The sequence below is a fragment of the Lepisosteus platostomus genome, chromosome 6 (assembly GCF_059453375.1).
Source record: "Lepisosteus platostomus isolate fLepPlt1 chromosome 6, fLepPlt1.hap1, whole genome shotgun sequence".
Lineage (NCBI taxonomy): Eukaryota > Metazoa > Chordata > Actinopteri > Semionotiformes > Lepisosteidae > Lepisosteus > Lepisosteus platostomus.
Window position 1 is genome coordinate 4018181 of NC_142616.1, and position 22320 is coordinate 4040500.

General features: G+C 53.6%; 2 protein-coding genes and 2 non-coding genes across 6 annotated transcripts; all 4 read left to right on the forward strand.

Annotated features, from left to right (window-relative positions):
* The first annotated feature begins 197 nt into the window (after positions 1 to 197).
* LOC148659654 (uncharacterized) lies at positions 198 to 4106 on the forward strand. 2 transcript variants are annotated; one of them, XM_088633872.1, is made up of 5 exons: positions 198 to 397; positions 1690 to 1816; positions 1924 to 2067; positions 2709 to 2852; positions 2996 to 4106. In XM_088633872.1, exons 2-5 carry the CDS (start codon positions 1811 to 1813, stop codon positions 3089 to 3091), a joined length of 390 nt encoding a protein of 129 aa, XP_088489998.1. In that variant the 5' UTR covers positions 198 to 397; positions 1690 to 1810; the 3' UTR covers positions 3092 to 4106. The 2 variants fall into 2 exon arrangements, with proteins under 2 accessions (XP_088489998.1, XP_088489999.1); XM_088633873.1 differs by having other exon boundaries at positions 391 to 529.
* A 598-nt stretch (positions 4107 to 4704) lies between these two features.
* Positions 4705 to 4777, forward strand: trnak-uuu (transfer RNA lysine (anticodon UUU)). Its single transcript has one exon. It is a non-coding gene; the product is annotated as a tRNA-Lys (tRNA).
* Positions 4778 to 10694: 5917 nt separating this feature from the next.
* aldoaa (aldolase, fructose-bisphosphate A a) lies at positions 10695 to 21714 on the forward strand. 2 transcript variants are annotated; one of them, XM_088637499.1, is made up of 9 exons: positions 10695 to 10854; positions 17535 to 17651; positions 17785 to 17996; positions 18897 to 18951; positions 19196 to 19356; positions 19814 to 19897; positions 20264 to 20438; positions 20534 to 20733; positions 21365 to 21714. In XM_088637499.1, exons 2-9 carry the CDS (start codon positions 17540 to 17542, stop codon positions 21458 to 21460), a joined length of 1095 nt encoding a protein of 364 aa, XP_088493625.1. In that variant the 5' UTR covers positions 10695 to 10854; positions 17535 to 17539; the 3' UTR covers positions 21461 to 21714. The 2 variants fall into 2 exon arrangements, with proteins under 2 accessions (XP_088493625.1, XP_088493627.1); XM_088637501.1 differs by lacking the exon at positions 10695 to 10854 and adding an exon at positions 15693 to 15853.
* trnag-ucc (transfer RNA glycine (anticodon UCC)) lies at positions 14463 to 14534 on the forward strand. The gene has a single exon. It is a non-coding gene; the product is annotated as a tRNA-Gly (tRNA).
* Positions 21715 to 22320: the final 606 nt, after the last annotated feature.

Consider the following 22320-nt stretch of genomic DNA (forward strand, 5'->3'; position numbering starts at 1 on the left):
CCCATGACCAGTAAAGCGCTCCGAGTGGAGTGTCCAGAAAAGCGCTGTAGGAGTGTAAGGAATTACAAGTGTCAAGCGACGCTGCGCGTCAAAACCCCTTGATCTAACTGGGGAGAAAAATAAGTCTCCCGCGATCACCACGGCGGCGCGGTTTGTCCTTCGCGCTGCGCCGTAGTGCGGCTCACGGCGTTGCCCCGGTAACCGCCTCGGCAACCCTTCCGGCGCGACGGTCTGAAAAAAAAAAACACACACAACGGGGCGAAACGGATTCCGAGGAATTAAAACCGTAACAGCGAGAACTGGCCCTTAAATCCGATTAAAATCAAGTCACGGCGCCCTGAAAGAAAGAAAGTGTCGCGGGAAGACGCCTGGGGGTGGAGCGGCGCCAGTGCGGGAGGTAGTGTTTGTGTACGAAACGGGTCTCGAAAACGAGAAATCAAGAGAGAGATTAAACTGTTCGAGGTCGTAAACGACACGACAGCGCGGAAAAACGGGGGGTATCTACCGTGAGAGGCTATGACACGGCATGGTGAGGACCTTACCTCCGACCCGATCGGCTTCGGACACCGGAGCACATTTTAAAAAAAAACAACAACCAATAATACAAATTACGAGTTCAAAACCTTCTGTTCAAATCATCCATGCGAAGCAAACAGCCCTCTCCATCTCTCCTCGGCGGCAGAAAAAACCCACCGTACGATGTCCCCTTTCAATTCTGCCGTATATGGACACATCTGCTCTGATTGTCCCCAGTCAGCTCTCCGCTGTGAAACTACACCGTGCTCAACCGGTTCGTCCCCTGATGACCGAATGTGGGACTTGACCATACCAATCGTTACCCAAAGCAGAAAGTTGACACTCCACTTCCGAACTCGTGGTAGTCACACCGGAGCACATACTGGAGAAACTGTCACGACAGACGGCGTAAAAAAATAAAATCCAAGTACCCCAGAAACCCGTTTAAATGTGACCTGCTGTTACAACCCACCCGCAGCGGGTCCTGAGATACCAAACCTCACCCATTAACAGTCAATTAACACCCCATCCAGCGCCGGGGCAGTGGTCAACACCTCTCCTGGACACTGTCTCTCAGCACTGTGTCCACTGTCCTCCTGTGATTGATATATCTGCTGTCTTCCTCTCTCTCTCTGCTCTGTCCTCTGTCCTCCTGTGATTTATATATCTGCTGTCTTCCTCTCTCTCCAGTGTGTTTTCTCTCACTGCTCTGTCCTCTGTCCTCCTGTGATTGATATATCTGCTGTCTTCCTCTCTCTCCAGTGTGTTTTCTCTCACTGCTCTGTCCTCTGTCCTCCTGTGATTGATATATCTGCTGTCTTCCTCTCTCACTGCTCTGTCCTCTGTCCTCCTGTGATTGATATATCTGCTGTCTTCCTCTCTCTCCTGTGTATCCTCTCTCACTGCTCTGTCCTCTGTCCTCCTGTGATTTAAATATCTGCTGTCTTCCTCTCTCTCCTGTGTGTCCTCTCTCACTGCTCTGTCCTCTGTCCTCCTGAGATTTATATATCTGCTGTCTTCCTCTCTCACTGCTCTGTCCTCTGTCCTCCTGTGATTTATATATCTGCTGTCTTCCTCTCTCTGGCCTGTGTATCCTCTCTCACTGCTCTGTCCTCTGTCCTCCTGTGATTGATATATCTGCTGTCTTCCTCTCTCTCCTGTGTGTCCACTCAGATCAGAGATCCCCGCCGTAATAAGTCATCAGAGGGAGAGGTGGCGGGGGACAGACGGTTTGACAGAGGGCCGAGGACAGGGACCAGGACGCAGAGGGGCCGTTGACAGAGGAGCACCAGGGATGGCGGTGAGGAGTTCTCCACCCTGTCTGGACTGACGGACGAGTGGACGTTGTAGTAACCCTCCCTCCCTCGCTCTCTCTCCCTCCCTCTCTCTCCCCCCCCCCCCGTCCAGCCTGTGTCTCTCCCCCCCGTCAGGCTGGTTGCCGTGGTGCCGGTGGCCGAGCTGGCTTTGCCCCTCCCTGCCATCGTGATGATCGGGGTCTGCGCCTACCTGCTCCTCCTGCTGGGGGCGCTGTGGTGCCGCCAGTGCCTGAAGGTAAGAGTGGGTGAGAACATTTAGTGTTCATGTACTGGAGTGTCCAGTCAGTGTGTCTGTATTAACCCCTCTCTTTCTCTCAGTGCAGTGTTAATGTACTGGAGTGTCCAGTCAGTGTGTGTGTATTAACCCCTCTCTCTCTCAGTGCAGTGTTAATGTACTGGAGTGTCCAGTCAGTGTGTCTGTATTAACCCCTCTCTCTCTCAGTGCAGTGTTAATGTACTGGAGTGTCCAGTCAGTGTGTCTGTATTAACCCCTCTCTCTCTCAGTGCAGTGTTAATGTACTGGAGTGTCCAGTCAGTGTGTCTGTATTAACCCCTCTCTCTCTCAGTGCAGTGTTAATGTACTGGAGTGTCCAGTCAGTGTGTCTGTATTAACCCCTCTCTCTCTCAGTGCAGTGTTAATGTACTGGAGTGTCCAGTCAGTGTGTCTGTATGAACCCCTCTCTCTCTCAGTGCAGTGTTAATGTACTGGAGTGTCCAGTCAGTGTGTCTGTATGAACCCCTCTCTCTCTCTCAGTGCAGTGTTAATGTACTGGAGTGTCCAGTCAGTGTGTCTGTATGAACCCCTCTCTCTCTCAGTGCAGTGTTAATGTACTGGAGTGTCCAGTCAGTGTGTGTATGAACCCCTCTCTCTCTCAGGTTCAGGGTCTGTGTCCAGCATGCTGTGACTGCACTAAGGGCCTCCCCTGTAACTGTGAGTACTGCTTGGCATGTGCAGAGTCATGCGACTGCAAAGTGCCCTCCCTCAGGGCCTGTCTGGACAGCAGCTGCCCGGCACCTTCGGTGAGTCCTCTGTCTCTGTTTGTTCCGGCCTGTATTGTGTCTGTGTGCTAGGTTTTTATAGTGTTTATATCTTTATCAGTGCAGTGTTAATGTACTGGAGTGTCCAGTGTGTCTGTATTAACCCCTCTCTCTCTCTGTGTCAGGGTCAGTGTTGTTCCATGTGGGACTGTGCCTGTACCTGTCAGCCTCCAGAGTGTGAGAGTTTCAACTGTCTCTGCTTCGAGATCAAGTTCAGATAGACGTTTTGTTACCACAAACACTACAGACTGATGCTACTTTAGACAGACTGACAGACTTTTGAGTGACTGAAACTAGGACAGACACACTGACACACACACACAGGCTGTAGAGTCACTGACACCAGTGCAGACACACTGACACACACACACACAGGCTGTAGAGTCACTGACACCAGTGCAGACACACTGACACACACAGGCTGTAGAGTCACTGACACCAGTACAGACACACTGACACACACACAGGCTGTAGAGTCACTGACACCAGTGCAGACACACTGACACACACAGGCTGTAGAGTCACTGACACCAGTGCAGACACACTGACACACACAGGCTGTAGAGTCACTGACACCAGTGCAGACACACTGACACACACAGGCTGTAGAGTCACTGACACCGGTGCAGACACACTGACACACACAGGCTGTAGAGTCACTGACACCAGTGCAGACACACTGACACACACAGGCTGTAGAGTCACTGACACCAGTACAGACACACTGACACACACACAGGCTGTAGAGTCACTGACACCAGTGCAGACACACTGACACACACACACACAGGCTGTAGAGTCACTGACACCAGTGCAGACACACTGACACACACAGGCTGTAGAGTCACTGACACCAGTGCAGACTGTCTGCAGACTCATCAAACAGCAGCATATTAACACACAGCGATGACTCACTGGGCCCAGTCTGGAAGCACTGGGGACCCTCTGGGACCAGTACGGCGGTCGTGTTGCTGTGTGAGCTGCAGGGACTCTGCAGTGATGACCGCGGCCCTCCCCAGTCCCAGCCTGACCCGGTGCCCTGAAGACTCGCTGAATTCGCGATCCAGACCGTGCCTCTCCTCTCCTGACGCGCTGTCCCCCCGGGAAGGGGTTCGGTTCCGGTACCAGACCCGTCGACTGCAGCCCGAGAAAGCTGTTGCGTGTTTGTTTTTGTTGTTTTTTAAATAAATATTTATTTTTCCACTGTGAATAAAAGCATTTAGTTTCTCGCAGAAAGGGGGTGTCCGCTTGTTTTGTGTGCGCGCTCCCGGCAGAGACGGTCCTGCCGGATTGCTCCTGTGCTGTGCAGGCCGGTGTTTCCCGCTTTGTAAACACCTCCTTCAGGTGCAAAACACTCTCGGGGAAGGGCTGATGCTTTTGCCAGCTTCCGACTTAGCTGGCGTTTTCTGCGACGGAGAATTCACGCGGGGATGTCTAAAATGCACCCGTTGTTGTTGTTGTTGAGAATGGAAGAGGACTCGTCTGCACTCCCGAGTTCAGCTCTCGGGCGGCGGCCCGGCGAGGGGCTTGAGCGCGGTGATTAACTCGCACCCACGTCCGCCCGGACACGCATAGCCGCCTTGTTTAATCGACCTGTCGGGGCAGTACACGTGTGACTCCCTCCTCGGGCTCCGGGGTGTCTACTTCTGTATATATTTCATTATTCTGCCTCCCTTTTTTTTTTTATTTGTGGTGTTTCAATAAAAACGTGTTTTTTTTTTTAAAGTCAAGTCCGGGCTGGGCTGGGGGCTGTCGCTAGGCGCGCTGGTGTGGAAATGTCCGGCGTGGGGTAGTGGTGTGCTTGTATAGGACGCGGGAGGGGCTTTTCCTACGGGCCCGGATAGCTCAGTCGGTAGAGCATCAGACTTTTAATCTGAGGGTCCAGGGTTCAAGTCCCTGTTCGGGCGGCCCGGATCTTTTTTTTTCTTTTTTTTTTTCCTTTTATGATGAATTAATTTTCCAATTAAACCAACGACAGAATCTCGCCTCCGCACGGGAAGGTTGTTGCATTTGCTGGTGAATCAAAAGCAGTACCGATCTCGACACAGGAGCGACTTGAGGTCTGAGTTACGTCAAGGGGGAAGAATACGGACGTGGGTTGGGCCTGCGGCTCCCTGTTCGTTCGCGGTAGTTTTCTGACCAATCACAGCCCGGCCTGCCGCCTAGATTGAGCCGTGAACTAGCCAATCAGAGTCCCTCGCTCGCCCTCCCGCCCACAGGTCTCCGTTCGAGCGTGGTGGTTCTGTCCAATCGCAGCCCGTTCTGCTCTCGGGTTCGAACCGTTAACCCACCAATCAGAGGAGTGGGGTCGAGTCTCAGGCTGGGTGGGTTTCGTCCAATCACGGCTCAGGAATGGGGGAGAGGGGCGGGAGCCTCAGCTAATCACGTGTCCCAGAGGCGCTCGCTGGTGTAGCCAGCTGACGTAGCTGTCGGTGACGTCAAACTCGCCGCGCCCACGCACGGGGGGGTGTGCGGTGTCGCACGTTTCCCGTGGTGGTGTTTTAAAATAAATCCCTCAGGGGCGGAGGAAGAGGTCTCGGTGAAGATCTGATGCCCTTTTCCCCAGCCTCTGACCTGTCTGCCGTTTTCTTCGGCGGGGTTCTAACATTTCCCGTCGTACAAAATACGCTTTTTGTACTTCAAAAGTAGTTACAGTGTATATTCGGTACATACCGTGCAGCCTCGTCTGACTGTATACAGACGTGAATCTGCTTTGTTCTCGTCCACTTGTAACATTTATACATTTATGTGTACATTGTGTGTGTAAACAGTATATAAATGTATACATACATGTATATGTGACGCCGCCCCAAGCGGTACGGCGTCAAATCCACACGCGAAAACGTTTTTATATTCTTTGTAAGATTGTATTCGTATATCGACTCGATATCGCGACAAACCGGTACTTGATAACGGAATCGATTAAACATTTGAACCAACACGGGTCCCTTCTATTTTTTTACTGAGTTGTGTGTAAAGCAGACATTTAAATCACGTATTGGGTCAAACTGGAGTCCTTTTCTTTCCGACTGTGTGATCCGCGTCGTGCCTTCTTAGTGAATTCATAAGTGTGAAACGAACTTGGTTTTCGAAGCCTATGCCAGCAGACCTGTAAACGCCCAGCCCCATCTCGTCTCGTTCATGCTGAGTCATTTTCCGATTCTTTACTTCTGTTTGAGCGTCATGGGAAAGCACATTGAGATTCACCGTAATGAAATTTATTATTATTTTTAGAAAAACAGGAGCTCGGGCTGTGGTCCGTTTGTCCCAGCAGCTTCTCTGCGAACTGCAGGTCATCGGCTGACAGAGACAGTGTCACAGTGAAAACCGGGAGTCTGTCGTGAATGTCAGTGAAACAGTGAAGGACAACGAAAAACCGGGAGTCTGTCGTGAATGTTGTCAGTGAAACAGTGAAAAACCGTGTCTGTCGTGAATGTTGTCATTAAAAAAAATGTCCAAAAGAGAGAATCTCTCGTGGCGTGTCGGTGGGTCACCTGTCCGTGGACAGGTCTGGGTGGGGGGCTGTGCGTGTGTGTTTCACACAGGAGCCCGTGCTCTTAAAATACACCGTGACACTTCTGCGGAGCACCGGGCCATGTCCCCTGACCCCTGACCTCTGACCTCCGGGCGACAGGCGGTGTGAGCTGGGAGGGACGGGTGAAGAAAGCGTCGGACCTGTGTTCTCTTTCCCCCTTCATGGAGCTCATAACATTGTTTTAAGCGATTGCATTGCAGGTCAGAAGATAAAACAGGATAGGAGCCGTGTTTGCTGATAAACCGAGTTGTTGTTTTTTTGGTCCCTGTGATTAAAATCAAACAGACCCGTTCAGACTCCTCTATTCACAGAAGAGTTCACTCGAGGCCTGTATTGAATTACGGGTCGTGCGCAGTCGGACCATCGCTTTCTTCACAGAAGCCCAAGGTGCTGAAGGAGTTTCCCCCCAGTGTTATTTGGGGGATTTAGACGGGGCAGAGAGGAGCACACGGGCCGTGACGCCCAGAATCGCCACATCTCGGGTCATCGTGTCCGTCTCCTCCGGCCGGGGCGGCGGTGCGCGGCAGTTCGCCGAGCTCCCCAGCAGAGGGCGACATAACGCGCCTCCAAGTATAATAATAAGAATAATAATTATAATCATAATAGGGAACGAGTAATAATAATAATAATAATTGCTTACACTTATATAGCACTTTTCTGGACACTCCACTCAAAGCGCTTTACAGGTAATGGGGACTCCCCACCACCACCACCAATGTGCAGCCCCACCTGGATGATGCGACGGCAGCCATAGTGCTCCAGAACACTCACAACACATCAGCTTTTAGTGGGGAGGAGAGCAGAGAGTAATGAAGCCAATTCATAGATGGGGATTGTTAGGAGGCCATGATTGGTTAAGGCCAATGGGAAATTTGGCCAGGACACTGGGGTTACACCCCTTCTCTTTTCGTGAAACGCCCTGGGATTTTTAACGACCACAGCGAGTCAGGACCTCGGTTTTACGTCTCATCCAAAGGACAGCACAGTGTCCCCGTCACTATATTGGGGCATTAGGACCCACGTGGACCACAGGGTGAGCGCCCCCTGCTGGCCCCACTAACACCTCTTCCAGCAGCAGCCTTAGTTTTTCCCAGGAGGTCTCCCATCCAGGTACTGACCAGGCTCACACCTGCTGAGCTTCAGTGGGTTGCCAGTTGTGAGTTGCAGGGTGATATGGGTGCTGAGTAATAGGTTTATTCCCTGCTGAAAAGAGAGGAAAGAAAACACAAGGGCTCCACGGCCGAAACGTTGTGTTTCCTCTCATCTCAGCAGGAATAAACCTTTACTGACCCAGCTCCCCACCTGATCTATATAGATTATAGATTATATGATCTATAATAATAATAATAATTAATTCTTTCAACACTCGTAGGGCTTTTCAGGACACTCCACTCGAAGTGCTTCTCAGGTAATGGTGTTTTCGGTGCTGAACACACCTCCCTCCCCACACACACGCGGTATCCGAGCGAGTATACACGCCGGACACGCTGAACACACCCCCCTCCCCACACACACGCGGTATCCGAGCGAGTATACACGCCGGACACACTGAACACACCCCCCTCCCCACACACACGCGGTATCCGAGCGAGTATACACGCCGGACACACTGAACACACCCCCCTCCCCACACACACGCGGTATCCGAGCGAGTATACACGCCGGACACACTGAACACACCCCCCTCCCCACACACACGCGGTATCCGAGCGAGTATACACGCCGGACACACTGAACACACCCCCCTCCCCACACACACGCGGTATCCGAGCGAGTATACACGCCGGACACACTGAACACACCCCCCTCCCCACACACACGCCGGACACGCTGAACACACCCCCCTCCCCACACACACGCGGTTTCCGAACGAGTATACACGCTGAACACACTGAACACACCCCCCTCCCCACAAACACGCGGTTTCCGAACGAGTATACACGCTGAACACACCCCCCTCCCCACACACACGCGGTATCCGAGCGAGTATACACGCCGGACACACTGAACACACCCCCCTCCCCACACACACGCGGTATCCGAGCGAGTATACACGCCGGACACACTGAACACACCCCCCTCCCCACACACACGCGGTATCCGAGCGAGTATACACGCCGGACACGCTGAACACACCCCCCTCCCCACACACACGCGGTATCCGAGCGAGTATACACGCCGGACACACTGAACACACCCCCCTCCCCACAAACACGCGGTTTCCGAACGAGTATACACGCTGAACACACCCCCCTCCCCACACACACGCGGTATCCGAGCGAGTATACACGCCGGACACACTGAACACACCCCCCTCCCCACACACACGCGGTATCCGAGCGAGTATACACGCCGGACACGCTGAACACACCCCCCTCCCCACACACACGCGGTATCCGAGCGAGTATACACGCCGGACACGCTGAACACACCCCCCTCCCCACACACACGCGGTATCCGAGCGAGTATACACGCCGGACACGCTGAACACACCCCCCTCCCCACACACACGCGGTATCCGAGCGAGTATACACGCCGGACACGCTGAACACACCCCCCTCCCCACACACACGCGGTATCCGAGCGAGTATACACGCCGGACACGCTGAACACACCCCCCTCCCCACACACACGCGGTATCCGAGCGAGTATACACGCCGGACACACTGAACACACCCCCCTCCCCACACACACGCGGTATCCGAGCGAGTATACACGCCGGACACGCTGAACACACCCCCCTCCCCACACACACGCGGTATCCGAGCGAGTATACACGCCGGACACGCTGAACACACCCCCCTCCCCACACACACGCGGTATCCGAGCGAGTATACACGCCGGACACGCTGAACACACCCCCCTCCCCACACACACGCGGTATCCGATGGAGAGGGACCCACCCGGGTGATGCAGTCATGGGGCACACAAGGACACGCTGGGTCTCCCCCAGACTCCTGGCTGCGGTGTGACCTTCAGGCTGGGCCGACAGGGGGATCGGGTTGCTGAGGGAGAGTGGGGAAAGAGCAGGGGGTCAGTGTGTGTCTGACCGCCCAGCGCCCAAGCCTGTTCCTATCTGGACAGGTAATAATGTTCTTCTTCACCGCTGTTACAAGACCAGATCACTTTATTGGTCCGATACAGTCTCTTGTGTGAGGAATCTGTCTTCTCACAGAGCCCAGCTCGCTCTCCAGAGACACACACACACACAGACACACACACACACACACACACACACACAGACACACACAGACACACACACACACAGGGAGAGAGGAGCGCAGGGTCAGAGCACAGGGTCAGACATTTATACAGCACCCCTGGAGCAGTTGGGGTTCAGGGGCCTCGCTCAGGGGCCCAGTGGAGTAGGATTCCTCTGCTGGCTGCAGGATTCGAACCGGCAGCCCTCCAGCCCCAGGCACAGCGCCTGAGCCCCTGAGCCCCTATTATGGTCTAACGGTGTGGTGTGGGAGTTTGTCAGTCCAGTTAAGACCCATAATCACCCTGTTGTCCAAAACAGCAGGGAGGGTTCTGGGAGTGAAGCAGCAGACGGTATCGGACCATCAGGGATCACGCGGGCGGAGAAAACGAGACCAGATCCCTTTCATGTCCTCAAGTCTGAACATCGGGTTCTTCCCTGGGGCAACCGCCTGAGGGTTCCCCCATGTAGATCAAAGAGATACTGATGTGGGTTTGTTCCTTCATCTATTAAAGCAATTAACACAGATCAGTGAGAAGTTTGACTGCAACTGGGTCAGTATTGAAATATTATAACAAATTCTTTACATGGAATTTTATGGAGTTTTATGGAATGAGTGTCTATTCATCTTGTCCTGTGAGGACACTGTCCCCAGTGTCAGTCCACTCTGTCCTGTGTGGAACGGCCTGTCCCCAGTGCCTGCCCACTCTGTCCTGTGTCCCCAGTGTCTGTTCCCTCTGTCCCGTGTGGAACGCCTGTCCTGTGTTCCTGTGTGGACCCTGCCGGTCCCCAGTGTCTGTCCCCTCTGTCCTGTGTCCCCAGTGTCTGTCCCCTCTGTTGTGTGTGGACCCTGCCGGTCCCCAGTGTCTGTCCCCTCTGTCCTGTGTCCCCAGTGTCTGTCCCCTCTGTCCTGTGTGGACCCTGCCTGTCCCCAGTGTCTGTCCCCTCTGTCCTGTGTCCCCAGTGTCTGTCCCCTCTGTCCTGTCTGCTGGGGGATAACCTCTGTGCCGCCCGGGCGGCTGAAGAATGTCAGAGGGCCTCTCGAATTGCACGGCCCCCCTGGCTATTATTAGCTGCCCTGCCCAAATGCTAAGGGTCAAGCCAGCGATTTAAATACAGGCCTGCCGGGGCGTCCCAGCAGCGGATCGTCCCGACCCCCCGTCACTGTCAGCGCGCCCTCGTCCCGAGCCAGTCCTCCCAGCCCTGCGGTCAGCTCTGCATCTCTCTCGCTCGCCAGCGTCCATCTGCAGGTAAGAGCCGCCGCACTCTGTCATCCTGAGGAACGTGTGTTAGTTAATACTGACTGAACACTGACTGGACACTCCAGTACATTAACACTGCACTGAGAGAGAGTGGGGTTAATACAGACACACTGACTGGACACTCCAGTACATTAACACTGCACTGAGAGAGAGAGAGGGGTTAATACAGACACACTGACTGGACACTCCAGTACATTAACACTGCACTGAGAGAGAGGGGTTCATACACACACACTGACTGGACACTCCAGTACATTAACACTGCACTGAGAGAGAGGGGTTCATACACACACACTGACTGGACACTCCAGTACATTAACACTGCACAGAGAGAGAGGGGTTAATACAGACACACTGACTGGACACTCCAGTACATTAACACTGCACTGAGAGAGAGGGGTTAATACAGACACACTGACTGGACACTCCAGTACATTAACACTGCACTGAGAGAGAGGGGTTAATACAGACACATTGACTGGACACTCCAGTACATTAACACTACACTGAGAGAGAGGGGTTAATACAGACACACTGACTGGACACTCCAGTACATTAACACTGCACTGAGAGAGAGGGGTTAATACAGACACATTGACTGGACACTCCAGTACATTAACACTACACTGAGAGAGAGGGGTTAATACAGACACACTGACTGGACACTCCAGTACAGTAACACTGCACTGAGAGAGAGAGGGGCTAATACACACACACTGACTGGATACTCCAGTACATTAACACTGCACTGAGAGAGAGAGGGGCTAATACACACACTGACTGGACACTCCAGTACATTAACACTGCACTGAGAGAGAGGGGTTAATACAGACACACTGACTGGACACTCCAGTACATTAACACTGCACTGAGAGAGAGAGGGGCTAATACACACACTGACTGGACACTCCAGTACATTAACACTGCACTGAGAGAGAGGGGTTAATACAGACACACTGACTGGACACTCCAGTACATTAACACTGCACTGCGAGAGAGGGGTTAATACAGACACACTGACTGGACACTCCAGTACATTAACACTGCACTGAGAGAGAGAGGGGTTCATACAGACACACTGACTGGACACTCCAGTACATTAACACTGCACTGAGAGAGAGAGGGGCTAATACACACACTGACTGGACACTCCAGTACATTAACACTGCACTGAGAGAGAGGGGTTAATACAGACACACTGACTGGACACTCCAGTATATTCCTGACACACAGAGAGCTTGCTTAACAGCTGCTCTGCTCTGCAGTGGGTCTATATTTAGACTGACCTTCAGAGAGAAAGGGAGAAGGTCAGAGTGTGACAGAGGGATGCCGAGGGTGAAGGGGAGAGAGGTTTCTTGAAGCTGGGGGGGGGGTCAGAGAACGTCAGGGAGAGACGCTCGCTCAGGAGGGGGATTGTGAAGGAGTCAGGCTGATGGAAAAACTGAGCGCTGTGACCGAGACAAGGAGACGGAGGGAAACGAGACAGAGAGAGGCAGATTTTCCGAGCGAAGGAGCCCAGTGCTTAGAGCTGGGTTTTTTCAGAAATGCTGCCATCCATTGCCAGGAAGTGAAGAGGGGAACAGGATGAGTGCAACACCAGTTCAGTTTTGTTGAGCATGTTACATACAGCCCAGTCTTGTGTCACAGTGAAATATGTTGTACCCTCCGAGGACAATATTATCTCATAGCCACACTGCATGGGCTTGTGTCACAGTGAAATATGTCCTCCCAGTTCAGTGTTTCCTCATAGCCACACTGTAGGGGCTTGTGTCACAGTGAAATATGTCCTCCCAGTTCAGTGTTTCCTCATAGCCACACTGTAGGGGCTTGTGTCACAGTGAAATATGTCCTCCCAGTTCAGTGTTTCCTCATAGCCACACTGTAGGGGCTTGTGTCACAGTGAAATATGTCCTCCCAGTACAATATTACTTCATGGCCTCACTGTGGAGAGTCCCTACACAGGCTCTTACTGCTGAAGCCAGACAGGGGGGTTTTCAGTGCGTCAGTGAGTCGGCACATCGGCCAGTGTGCCAGTGAGTCAGGGATTCAGTGTGTTGGCTGGCCGGTGAATCAGTCAGTCACAGTAACAGAATGAGGTTGTTCTACAGTGGTGTAAAATACACAGCACTGCTGATCGTAGTACAGTAGTGATGCTCGACGTATAGGAGTGGGATTGTGATACAGTTGTGATTGTGATAACAAAGAGTTGTAATTGTGCTACAGTAGTGATTATAGTACAGGAGGGATGACTGTGGTACAGTAGTGGTGTTTGTGGTACAGTAGTGATTATAGTACAGGAGGGATGACTGTGGTACAGGAGTGGTGTTTGTGGCACAGAAGTGATTATGATCATGATACCGTAGTGATTGTAATACAGGAGTGATGATCATGGTAGAGTAGTGAATGAGATACAGGAGTAATTGTGGTACAGTAGTGATGTTGGTAGTGCAGCAGTGATTGTAATGCAGAAATAGTGACTGTGCTGCAGTCGTGTTGTGATGCAGCAGTGTTTGTGATACAGCAGCAGTGTTTGTGGTACAGCAGTGCTTGTGATACAGCAGCAGTGTTTGTGGTACAGCAGTGATTGTGGAACAGTGGTGATTGTGGTACAGCAGTGCTTGTGATACAGCAGCAGTGTTTGTGGTACAGCAGTGATTTTGGAACAGTGGTGATTGTGGTACAGCAGTGCTTGTGATACAGCAGCAGTGTTTGTGGTACAGCGGTGATTGTGGTACAGTGGTGATTGTGATACAGCAGCGGTGATTGTGGTACAGTGGTGATTGTGATACAGCAGTGCTTGTGATACAGCAGCGTTGATTGTGGTACAGTGGTGATTGTGATACAGCAGTGCTTGTGATACAGCAGCGGTGATTGTGGTACAGTGGTGATTGTGATACAGCAGTGCTTGTGATACAGCAGCGGTGATTGTGGTACAGCAGTGCTTGTGACACAGTAGGAGAGTGAGATGCAGGAGTGTGCTAGCGCCAGCGAGGTCAGCTCTGCAGTGGGGGTCAGAGGGGCGCGGTGCTCGTGCCCGTCTGGCTTCAATGGCATTTCCAGGGGCACAGGCCGGCAGTATTGGGTGTTGTGTGTGGCCTTCAGTGACCTCTGAGCTATGTGTCTGTAATCAAACACGCTGCTCTGTCTCCACACTGGAGCGTGAGGCACTGGGTATTTATAGCAGCCCCAGGACAGGGGGAGAGGAGGAGAGACAGAGGAGAGAGGAAGGAGGGAGAGATAAAAGGGAGAGGGGGGTTAGAGAGAGGAGGAAGGAGAGAGAGGAGAGGGAGAGGTGGAGAAGAGGAAGGGGAGAGAGAGGAGAGGGGGAGCGAGACGGACGATGGAGAAAGAAATGCAGAGAGAAAGGAGACGGGGTGAGAGAGATGCCTGGTGAGGAAGAGGGAGGAGAACAAGACTGAGAGAAAGGGGAGGTGAAAACTCTTCCCAGCCTCTGTGAGCACTGAGGAAAAGTCACGGAAAGGAAACTGCCGCTGTCGGGAACCCCCCTGCCCCCCCCTCCCTTCCCCATCATGAACACGTGACAGGAAACAGGAAGGCAGTTCAAGAGCCGCCTGCGCGAGAGCGGATACCGCGAGGCGTTGGTGGTATAGTGGTGAGCATAGCTGCCTTCCAAGCAGTTGACCCGGGTTCGATTCCCGGCCAACGCAGGCTCGAGCTTTTAAACTTTTATTAATTTAATAATAAGCTTTATGTTGTATATCCCGCCTTTGAAGGCAGAATGACAACAAAAATGAAATTATTTCCGTTTCTCCCACGAGTCTGTATCCGTTCGAAAACCCAAAAATATAATAATAATAATAATAATAATTCCTTACAGTCCTATAGCGCTTTTCTGGACACTCCACTCAGAGCGATGAGGACAGGTCAGAAGTCACTAGGGGTTATTAATAATATCCTTATACTTATATAGCGCCTTTCTGGACACCCCGCTGGTGGTGGGGATCCCCTCCAGCATCAGCAGTGTGGAGCCCCACCAGTGCGCTCACACACAGCAGCTCTCAGGGCGAGGAGGACAGGTCAGAGGTCATTAGGGGTTGTTAGGAGGAGTATGACGAAGATCAGACCGCGGACACCCGGGGAGCCGGGCTCTCAAGCGCAGGTCGCCTCTCTCCTGCCTCAGCGTGCCTGACCGCCTTCAGACACGGGGGCGGCGTTCAACCCCGAGCCTCTCGCTCACAATTACAGCCCATGAAAAGGAAAAAAAGAATAGCTCGTTCTGGACCCGAGGACGGCCACGCACGCCCGTCCTTTCCTAAACGCTTTACGGGACTTTACTTCTGTTTGCGTTTGTTTTTTTTCTGCCCGGCCATGTTGCGATACCGTGTTCTGTGGGGTCACCAGCTCTTGCGGGATGTGCGATGTGTCTTGCTCGCTGCTTAAACGGAAGTATTTTTAAGCTGAATGAGACGGCAGGCAGGCAGGAGACCCGCATGTCTGAGCCTGACTGCGGTAGAGCCAGCAGGGCTGAAGCAGTAACACACACACAGCCCGCCTCACCAGCATCTTGTCATGAATATCAATCACACGCCTCCCTAGCGCCGCCGCCGAGCGTGTGCCGGCTGTCACGTCCTCCCCTTTTCCGGGCACCGTCATCCCCATAGCAACGAGCGTGTCTTCCCCCCCTCCCTTCTGACGTCAACGCGCCCCCGGGCCCCGCCCACTCGCCGCGGCTCTCCAATCGAGCCGCAAGGGCCGCATCCCCACGCCCCGCCCCCTCCCCGATCGCTCTCCTGTCACCGTCCTCGCCTCCGGGAAGCCGCGCCCCCTGCCTTATTTGGGAGTGGGGGGGGGGTGCAGCCACGCCCCCTCCTCCCACACGCTGTTGCAAGAGTCGCCGCCGCACAGGCGCAGATCTCTCACTCTCACTCTGGTCTGCGGCATCCCTGCGCCTGTCTCTCTCCAATCTCCTCCTCCGGGCTCGGCTGCCGAGAACAGTTCCCCTCCTCGCCTTGGGAAGAGAAAGTCAGTAAGTAAATCAGCCATAAGCCGTCGCCTTGCGCTCAGCAGCCGCAGCACCGAAGCCATCATATCCCTCGGGCGGCCGGAGCTCAGGAGCCCCCGGGTGTCCGTGCTCCTGCGTGGCGTCATTTGGCTTCAAGGTCGGTTCCGGCCCGACAAGGGCGGCGGCGTGTCCGTGTCTCCCTCCCTCTCCCTGGCTCTTCCCCGGGTCTCGCCGGCTGCTCTTCCCGCTAGCCCAGCCGGGAAACCCGAAACGAGTTTCTTTTTTCCTCCCCGGGACAGTATAACAACAACTACAACAACACAAAAAGTTAGGGTGTGACTTCGGCGTGGCGAGACGGGCGATCGCTTCGTCTCTCTTCTTGTCTTTATTTTTTCTAAAAACTTTTTTTTTCCCCCACCTCTCCCTCCCTCTGTGCCTCGCGAGCTGCCGGAGGACGGAGAGGGGTAGCACGTGCCCGAGTCGACGCCCACTCGGGATGGGGCTCTCTCTCTGCCTCGCGCGCGTCCCACTTCCTCTAGGGGAGACGGACGCGGGGCTCGCGTTCACTCCACGCGGGTCTGTTGACGGAGAATTTCGCCTTTCGTAATTACACACCTGCACTGGCTTTTATAAGAGACTCTGGGGCTCCTGTCTCTGTACACACCTGCACCTGCTTTTATAAGAGACTCTGGGGCTCCTGTCTCTGTACACACCTGCACCTGCTTTTATAAGAGACTCTGGGGCTCCTGTCTCTGTACACACCTGCACCTGCTTTTATAAGAGACTCTGGGGCTCCTGTCTCTGTACACACCTGCACTGGCTTTTATAAGAGACTCTGGGGCTCCTGTCTCTGTACACACCTGCTCCTGCTTTTATAAGAGACTCTGGGGCTCCTGTCTCTGTACACACCTGCAATGGCTTTTATTATAATAATCTTTATTTTATATAGCGCCTTTAAAGGTGGCTTCTCAAAGTGCTTTACAGAATGACAATAAATAAGAAGACTACACCAGATAAAACCCAATGACAGCGCACAGAGGAGACCGGGGAGGGTGGTAGTGAGAAGAGCAGAGGGGTGAGGAACGAGACCAGTGAAGTACAGACTCTTCTAGAGAAGGAGGTTTGAGTCTGGATCTGAAGGAGACTCTCTGATGTCCTCGGGCAGAGAGAGTTCCAGAGCTTGGGGGCGCATCAGGAGAAGCCCTGTCACCCCTAGAGTGTAGACGGGCTTGGGGATGAGAGACTCTGGGGCTCCTGTCTGTTTTCACACACTTGATAGTTTCATTGTTTTTAAGGAGGAAATGTGTTGCAGTTGTTGCTGTGATTGTGAAAGGTATAGGAAATGACTTGGCATCTTGTCTGAAGGCCTTGCCCTGTGTTTCAGTGAAGTGTCAGTGTTGACACTACAGGGCTTGGTGCCACAGAAGATCCTATCGTAGTAGGAGTAGCGATTGCATTGTGTTGAACTGCAGTTCCTTGGCTCTGTTGTCCAGACTGAGGGGGTGCTGTTTCTCCCTGATCAGCAGCAGTATCATTATTAATGAGCTGTAATTCCCCCCCACTGATCCTGTACAGACTGAGGGGGTGCTGTTTCTCCCTGATCAGCAGCAGTATTATTAATGAGCTGCTATTCCCTTGCCTGGCCTGTACAGACTGAGGGGGCGCTGTTTTCTCACCAGATTTCCCCTTCTGTCTCTCCCCCCAGTCACCATGCCTCACCAGTACCCTTTCCTGACTCCGGAGCAGAAGAAGGAGCTCTCCGATATCGCCCAGCGCATTGTTGCCCCTGGCAAGGGCATCCTGGCTGCTGATGAGTCCACAGGTAGGGGCAGCTTGTTCGTTAGTTGGCTTGGTAATTGCTTAACGAGCGGTAGAGCGTCGTGTTCCCTGTAACCGAGGAGCACCGCCGTGTCTCCCCTCTCTCACCCCCTCGCCGTGTCTCCCCTCTCCTGCAGGCAGCATGGCGAAGAGGCTGCAGAGCATCGGGGTGGAGAACACAGAGGAGCACCGCCGCTTCTACCGCCAGATCCTGTTCTCCGCCGACGACCGCGTGAAGCCCTGCATCGGCGGCGTCATCTTCTTCCACGAGACGCTGTACCAGAAGGACGACTCGGGCAAGCTCTTCCCCCAGGTCATCAAGGACAAGGGCATCGTGGTGGGCATCAAGGTGAGAGACAGGAGACACACAGAGAGAACCCTTCCCCCAGGTCATCAAGGTGAGAGACAGGAGACACACAGAGAGAACCCTTCCCCCCGGGTCATCAAGGTGAGAGACAGGAGACACACAGAGAGAACCCTTACCCCCAGGTCATCAAGGTGAGAGACAGGAGACACACAGAGAGAACCCTTACCCCCGGGTCATCAAGGTGAGAGACAGGAGACGCACAGAGAGAACCCTTCCCCCAGGTCATCAAGGTGAGAGACGGGAGACACACAGAGAGAACCCTTCCCCCAGGTCATCAAGGTGAGAGACGGGAGACACACAGAGAGAACCCTTCCCCCCGGGTCATCAAGGTGAGAGACAGGAGACACACAGAGAGAACCCTTCCCCCAGGTCATCAAGGTGAGAGACAGGAGACACACAGAGAGAACCCTTGCCCCCGGGTCATCAAGGTGAGAGACGGGAGACACACAGAGAGAACCCTTGCCCCGGGGTCATCAAGGTGAGAGACGGGAGACACACAGAGAGAACCCTTCCCCCCGGGTCATCAAGGTGAGAGACAGGAGACACACAGAGAGAACCCTTCCCCCAGGTCATCAAGGTGAGAGACAGGAGACACATAGAGAGAAACAGGAGACACACAGAGAGAACCCTTCTCCCAGGTCATCAAGGAGGAGGGTATCGTGGTGGGCCTCAAGGTGAGAGACAGGAGACACACACAGACAACACTGTCTCACCCTCTGGGGGGGGACATACCCCAACACAACATGGACTGCAATGAAGGAGAGAGGGGACACTACTCTTGACACAAATTCATGGCCTCATCTGAGCACTTCAGGTCAGTGTGGTGTAATTGTGGGATTCACCTTAATTATTGTTAATTTTTTGTTCTATGTTTCCAAACAGGTTGACAAAGGTGTTGTTCCCCTGGCTGGAACTAATGGAGAGACCACTACACAAGGTGAGACTGGAATGTCCAGTCAGTGTGTGTGTATTAACCCCTCTCTCTCTTCAGTGCAGTGTTAATGTACTGGAGTGTCCAGTCAGTGTGTCTGTATGAACCCCTCTCTCTCTCTCAGTGCAGTGTTAATGTACTGGAGTGTCCAGTCAGTGTGTCTGTATTAACCCCTCTCTCTCAGTGCAGTGTTAATGTACTGGAGTGTCCAGTCAGTGTGTGTGTATTAACCCCTCTCTCTCTCTCCCAGGTCTGGACGGGCTGTACGAGCGCTGTGCCCAGTACAAGAAGGATGGCGCCGACTTTGCCAAGTGGCGCTGCGTGCTGAAGATCACACCCACCACCCCCTCCCATCTCGCCATCATCGAGAACGCCAACGTCCTCGCCCGCTACGCCAGCATCTGCCAGATGGTACGAGCTGGGGTCGGGGGTTAAGAGACCCATTCAGTTCCGACATCAATTATATTTCTTTTCCCACTTGAATTGACACATCTGAGAGAGTTTACCCCATCAAATTCATTTTCCTAACACTTTCATTCTGACGTAGTTTTGTAGGACACATCCTGTACTGTCTAATGCTGCACTAAGTATGTGGAAAAGCACCCCTAGCTGGGGTGGAAACTGAGAGATTCGGCAATGCGTTTCTGAAGCCTTCCGCTTAACAGGTTTAAAAAGAAAAGGTTCCTCAAACTAAAAAAGTAGGAACTTCAACAGTCAAATCCCAGTGGGACCGGTGGGCCCTGTAGGCAGTTGGACGTACTGGACTAGTTCAGGTTTTTGATTTGGAAGCAGTGCGTGCGCGTGCACGTCAGTCTGCGAGCGCTGCCCCAGCCCGTGTTAACGCAGTGCTGTCGTGTCTGTGCTGCAGCATGGCATCGTGCCCATCGTGGAGCCCGAGATCCTGCCCGACGGAGACCACGACCTCAAGCGCTGCCAGTACGTCACCGAGAAGGTGAGAGAATCGGGGCGCGGGAGGGGGTGAGAGTCGGGGCGTTGGTGCATTATTGTGCTACCCCTAGAAGTGGTCTTACAGTGACCTGCAGTTCCCCTGCTGTGCCTGAGCACCATGGGGGCGCTGTTTCTCACGGAAATAATTCCTTTGAGCTGCAGTTCCCCTGCTGTGCCTGGGCACCATGGGGGCGCTGTTTCTCACGGAAATAATTCCTTTGAGCTGCAGTTCCCCTGCTGTGCCTGAGCACCATGGGGGCGCTGTTTCTCATTGTAATAATTCCTCTGAGCTGCAGTTCCACTGTTGTGTCCGTTCCTCGGTGAGTTTGTCTGCTTGCTGTTGTGACAAACGTGGCTTCTGTGCCTCCAGGTGCTCGCCGCGGTGTATAAGGCCCTCTCCGATCACCACGTCTACCTGGAGGGCACACTCCTGAAGCCCAACATGGTGACCCCCGGTCATGCCTGCACCCAGAAATACACGCCCCAGGAGATTGCCATGGCAACGGTCACCGCCCTGCGCCGCACCGTGCCCCCCGCTGTGCCAGGTCAGGGGTCGCGGGAGTGTGAGGGGGGTTACATTTCGAGGGTGTGGCGTCCGGCAGTTGTGTGACGCCCCTCTCTCTCTCCCTCTCTGTCCCAGGGGTGACGTTCCTGTCCGGTGGGCAGAGTGAGGAGGAGGCCTCCATCAACCTCAACGCCATCAACAAGTGCCCCCTGCACAAGCCCTGGGCCCTGACCTTCTCGTACGGCCGCGCGCTGCAGGCCTCCGCGCTGAAGGCCTGGGCAGGCAAGAAGGAGAACGCCAAGGCCTCCCAGGAGGAGTACATCAAGAGAGCAACGGTACTGACCCACTGTCACACTGTCTCACTGACTGACCCACTGTCACACTGTCTCACTGACTGACCCACTGTCACACTGTCTCACTGACTGACCCACTGTCTCACTGTCTCACTGTCTCACTGTCTCACTGTCTCACTGTCTCACTATCTCACTGACCCGCTGACCCGCTGACCCACTGTCTCACTGACTGACTCACTGTCTCACTGACTCACTATCTCACTGACCCGCTGACCCACTGACCCGCTGACCCACTGTCTCACTGACTGACCCACTGTCTCACTGACTGACCCACTGACACGCTGACCCACTGACACGCTGACAGACTAACTGACGTTCTGACACACTGACGGACCCAGTGACGCAGTGACGGACCCACTGTCACACTGACACAATGACATGGAGGAGAGCACCAAGCCCTCACAGGTACTGACACACCGACTGACGCACTGAAACCTGCCACAGAGAAACAGATCAGGACCGCTTCCTGCTTTTTAAGGAAATAAGTGCCCTGGACAGTCGATCAGTGAGGGTTTCCCTGGGGACCAGCAGTGAAGCCGGGCGGAGGGGCAGTCTGCTGCTCGGACACTCTTTACTGAGCCGGTGCTGATATCCGTCTCTCCCTCTCTCTCAGACTAACAGCCAGGCTGCGGTCGGGAAGTATGTTCCCACCGGAGACAAAGGCGCAGCTGCTGGAGAATCCCTGTTCGTCGCCAACCACGCCTACTGAGGACACTCCACCCCTGGTGAAGACACGCCCCCGGCCGTGACATCATCACATGGGGGCGGGACTCTCGAGGGGAGACGTGGCGAGACGGACAGCGCCTTCAGCCAATCGGGCCCCTGCGTTTGTGTAGTTAACTGTGCTGTCCTGGTAGTTGTAGACCCTTCTGTGTGATGTCACTTCCTGTTCCATGTTGTGCCTTCTCTCTCCTTTTTGCCTCTAATATTGGGGGAAAAAAATAAAAAAAGGTAACCCACAAATGCTGGATTTTGAGTTTATGGGGAGATTTTGTCAAATTGTTTTGCTTCTGGAGCAATAAGTGTCTTTACTAGGACAGGAGAACTTACCCCTGTCTCCTGCGGTCAGTGAGCTTGTTACTGAATCAGGAAGTCCAGCAGTGATGTGGATTCAGGGTCACTCCTGAGACTACACTGTGTAAATGAAGTGCTGGAGGTTCGAGGGGGCTGTCTCACTCCTGGGCTGCTCAGGGACAGGTCGAGCAGAAGGAAAAGACTCAGTGTTTCGTCTGCAGAGTCTCTACAGGCCTGAGGGAGGACGAGGAGAGCAGGAGAGTCCTGTGCTGGTGTCCTGAGACTGCTGTAGGGAGGAGGGGGTCAGTCCAGCTGGCTGTCTCTTGATTTCAAGCAGCTGAACTAGAACAGGCTAAACTCAGGCTCATAACTGAGGTCCTTAGGCGGTTTCCAGTAGCGTTAGTGATATTGACAGGCAGCCCTGAGCTTGATAGCTCTATTAACCAGTACTGGACACCACAGGAACACCGGTCAGCTCAGATACTCGACACAGCTGGGGCTGATGCTGACCAGCACACACTTCCACAGGAAGAAGCATTAACAGATAATTCCCCT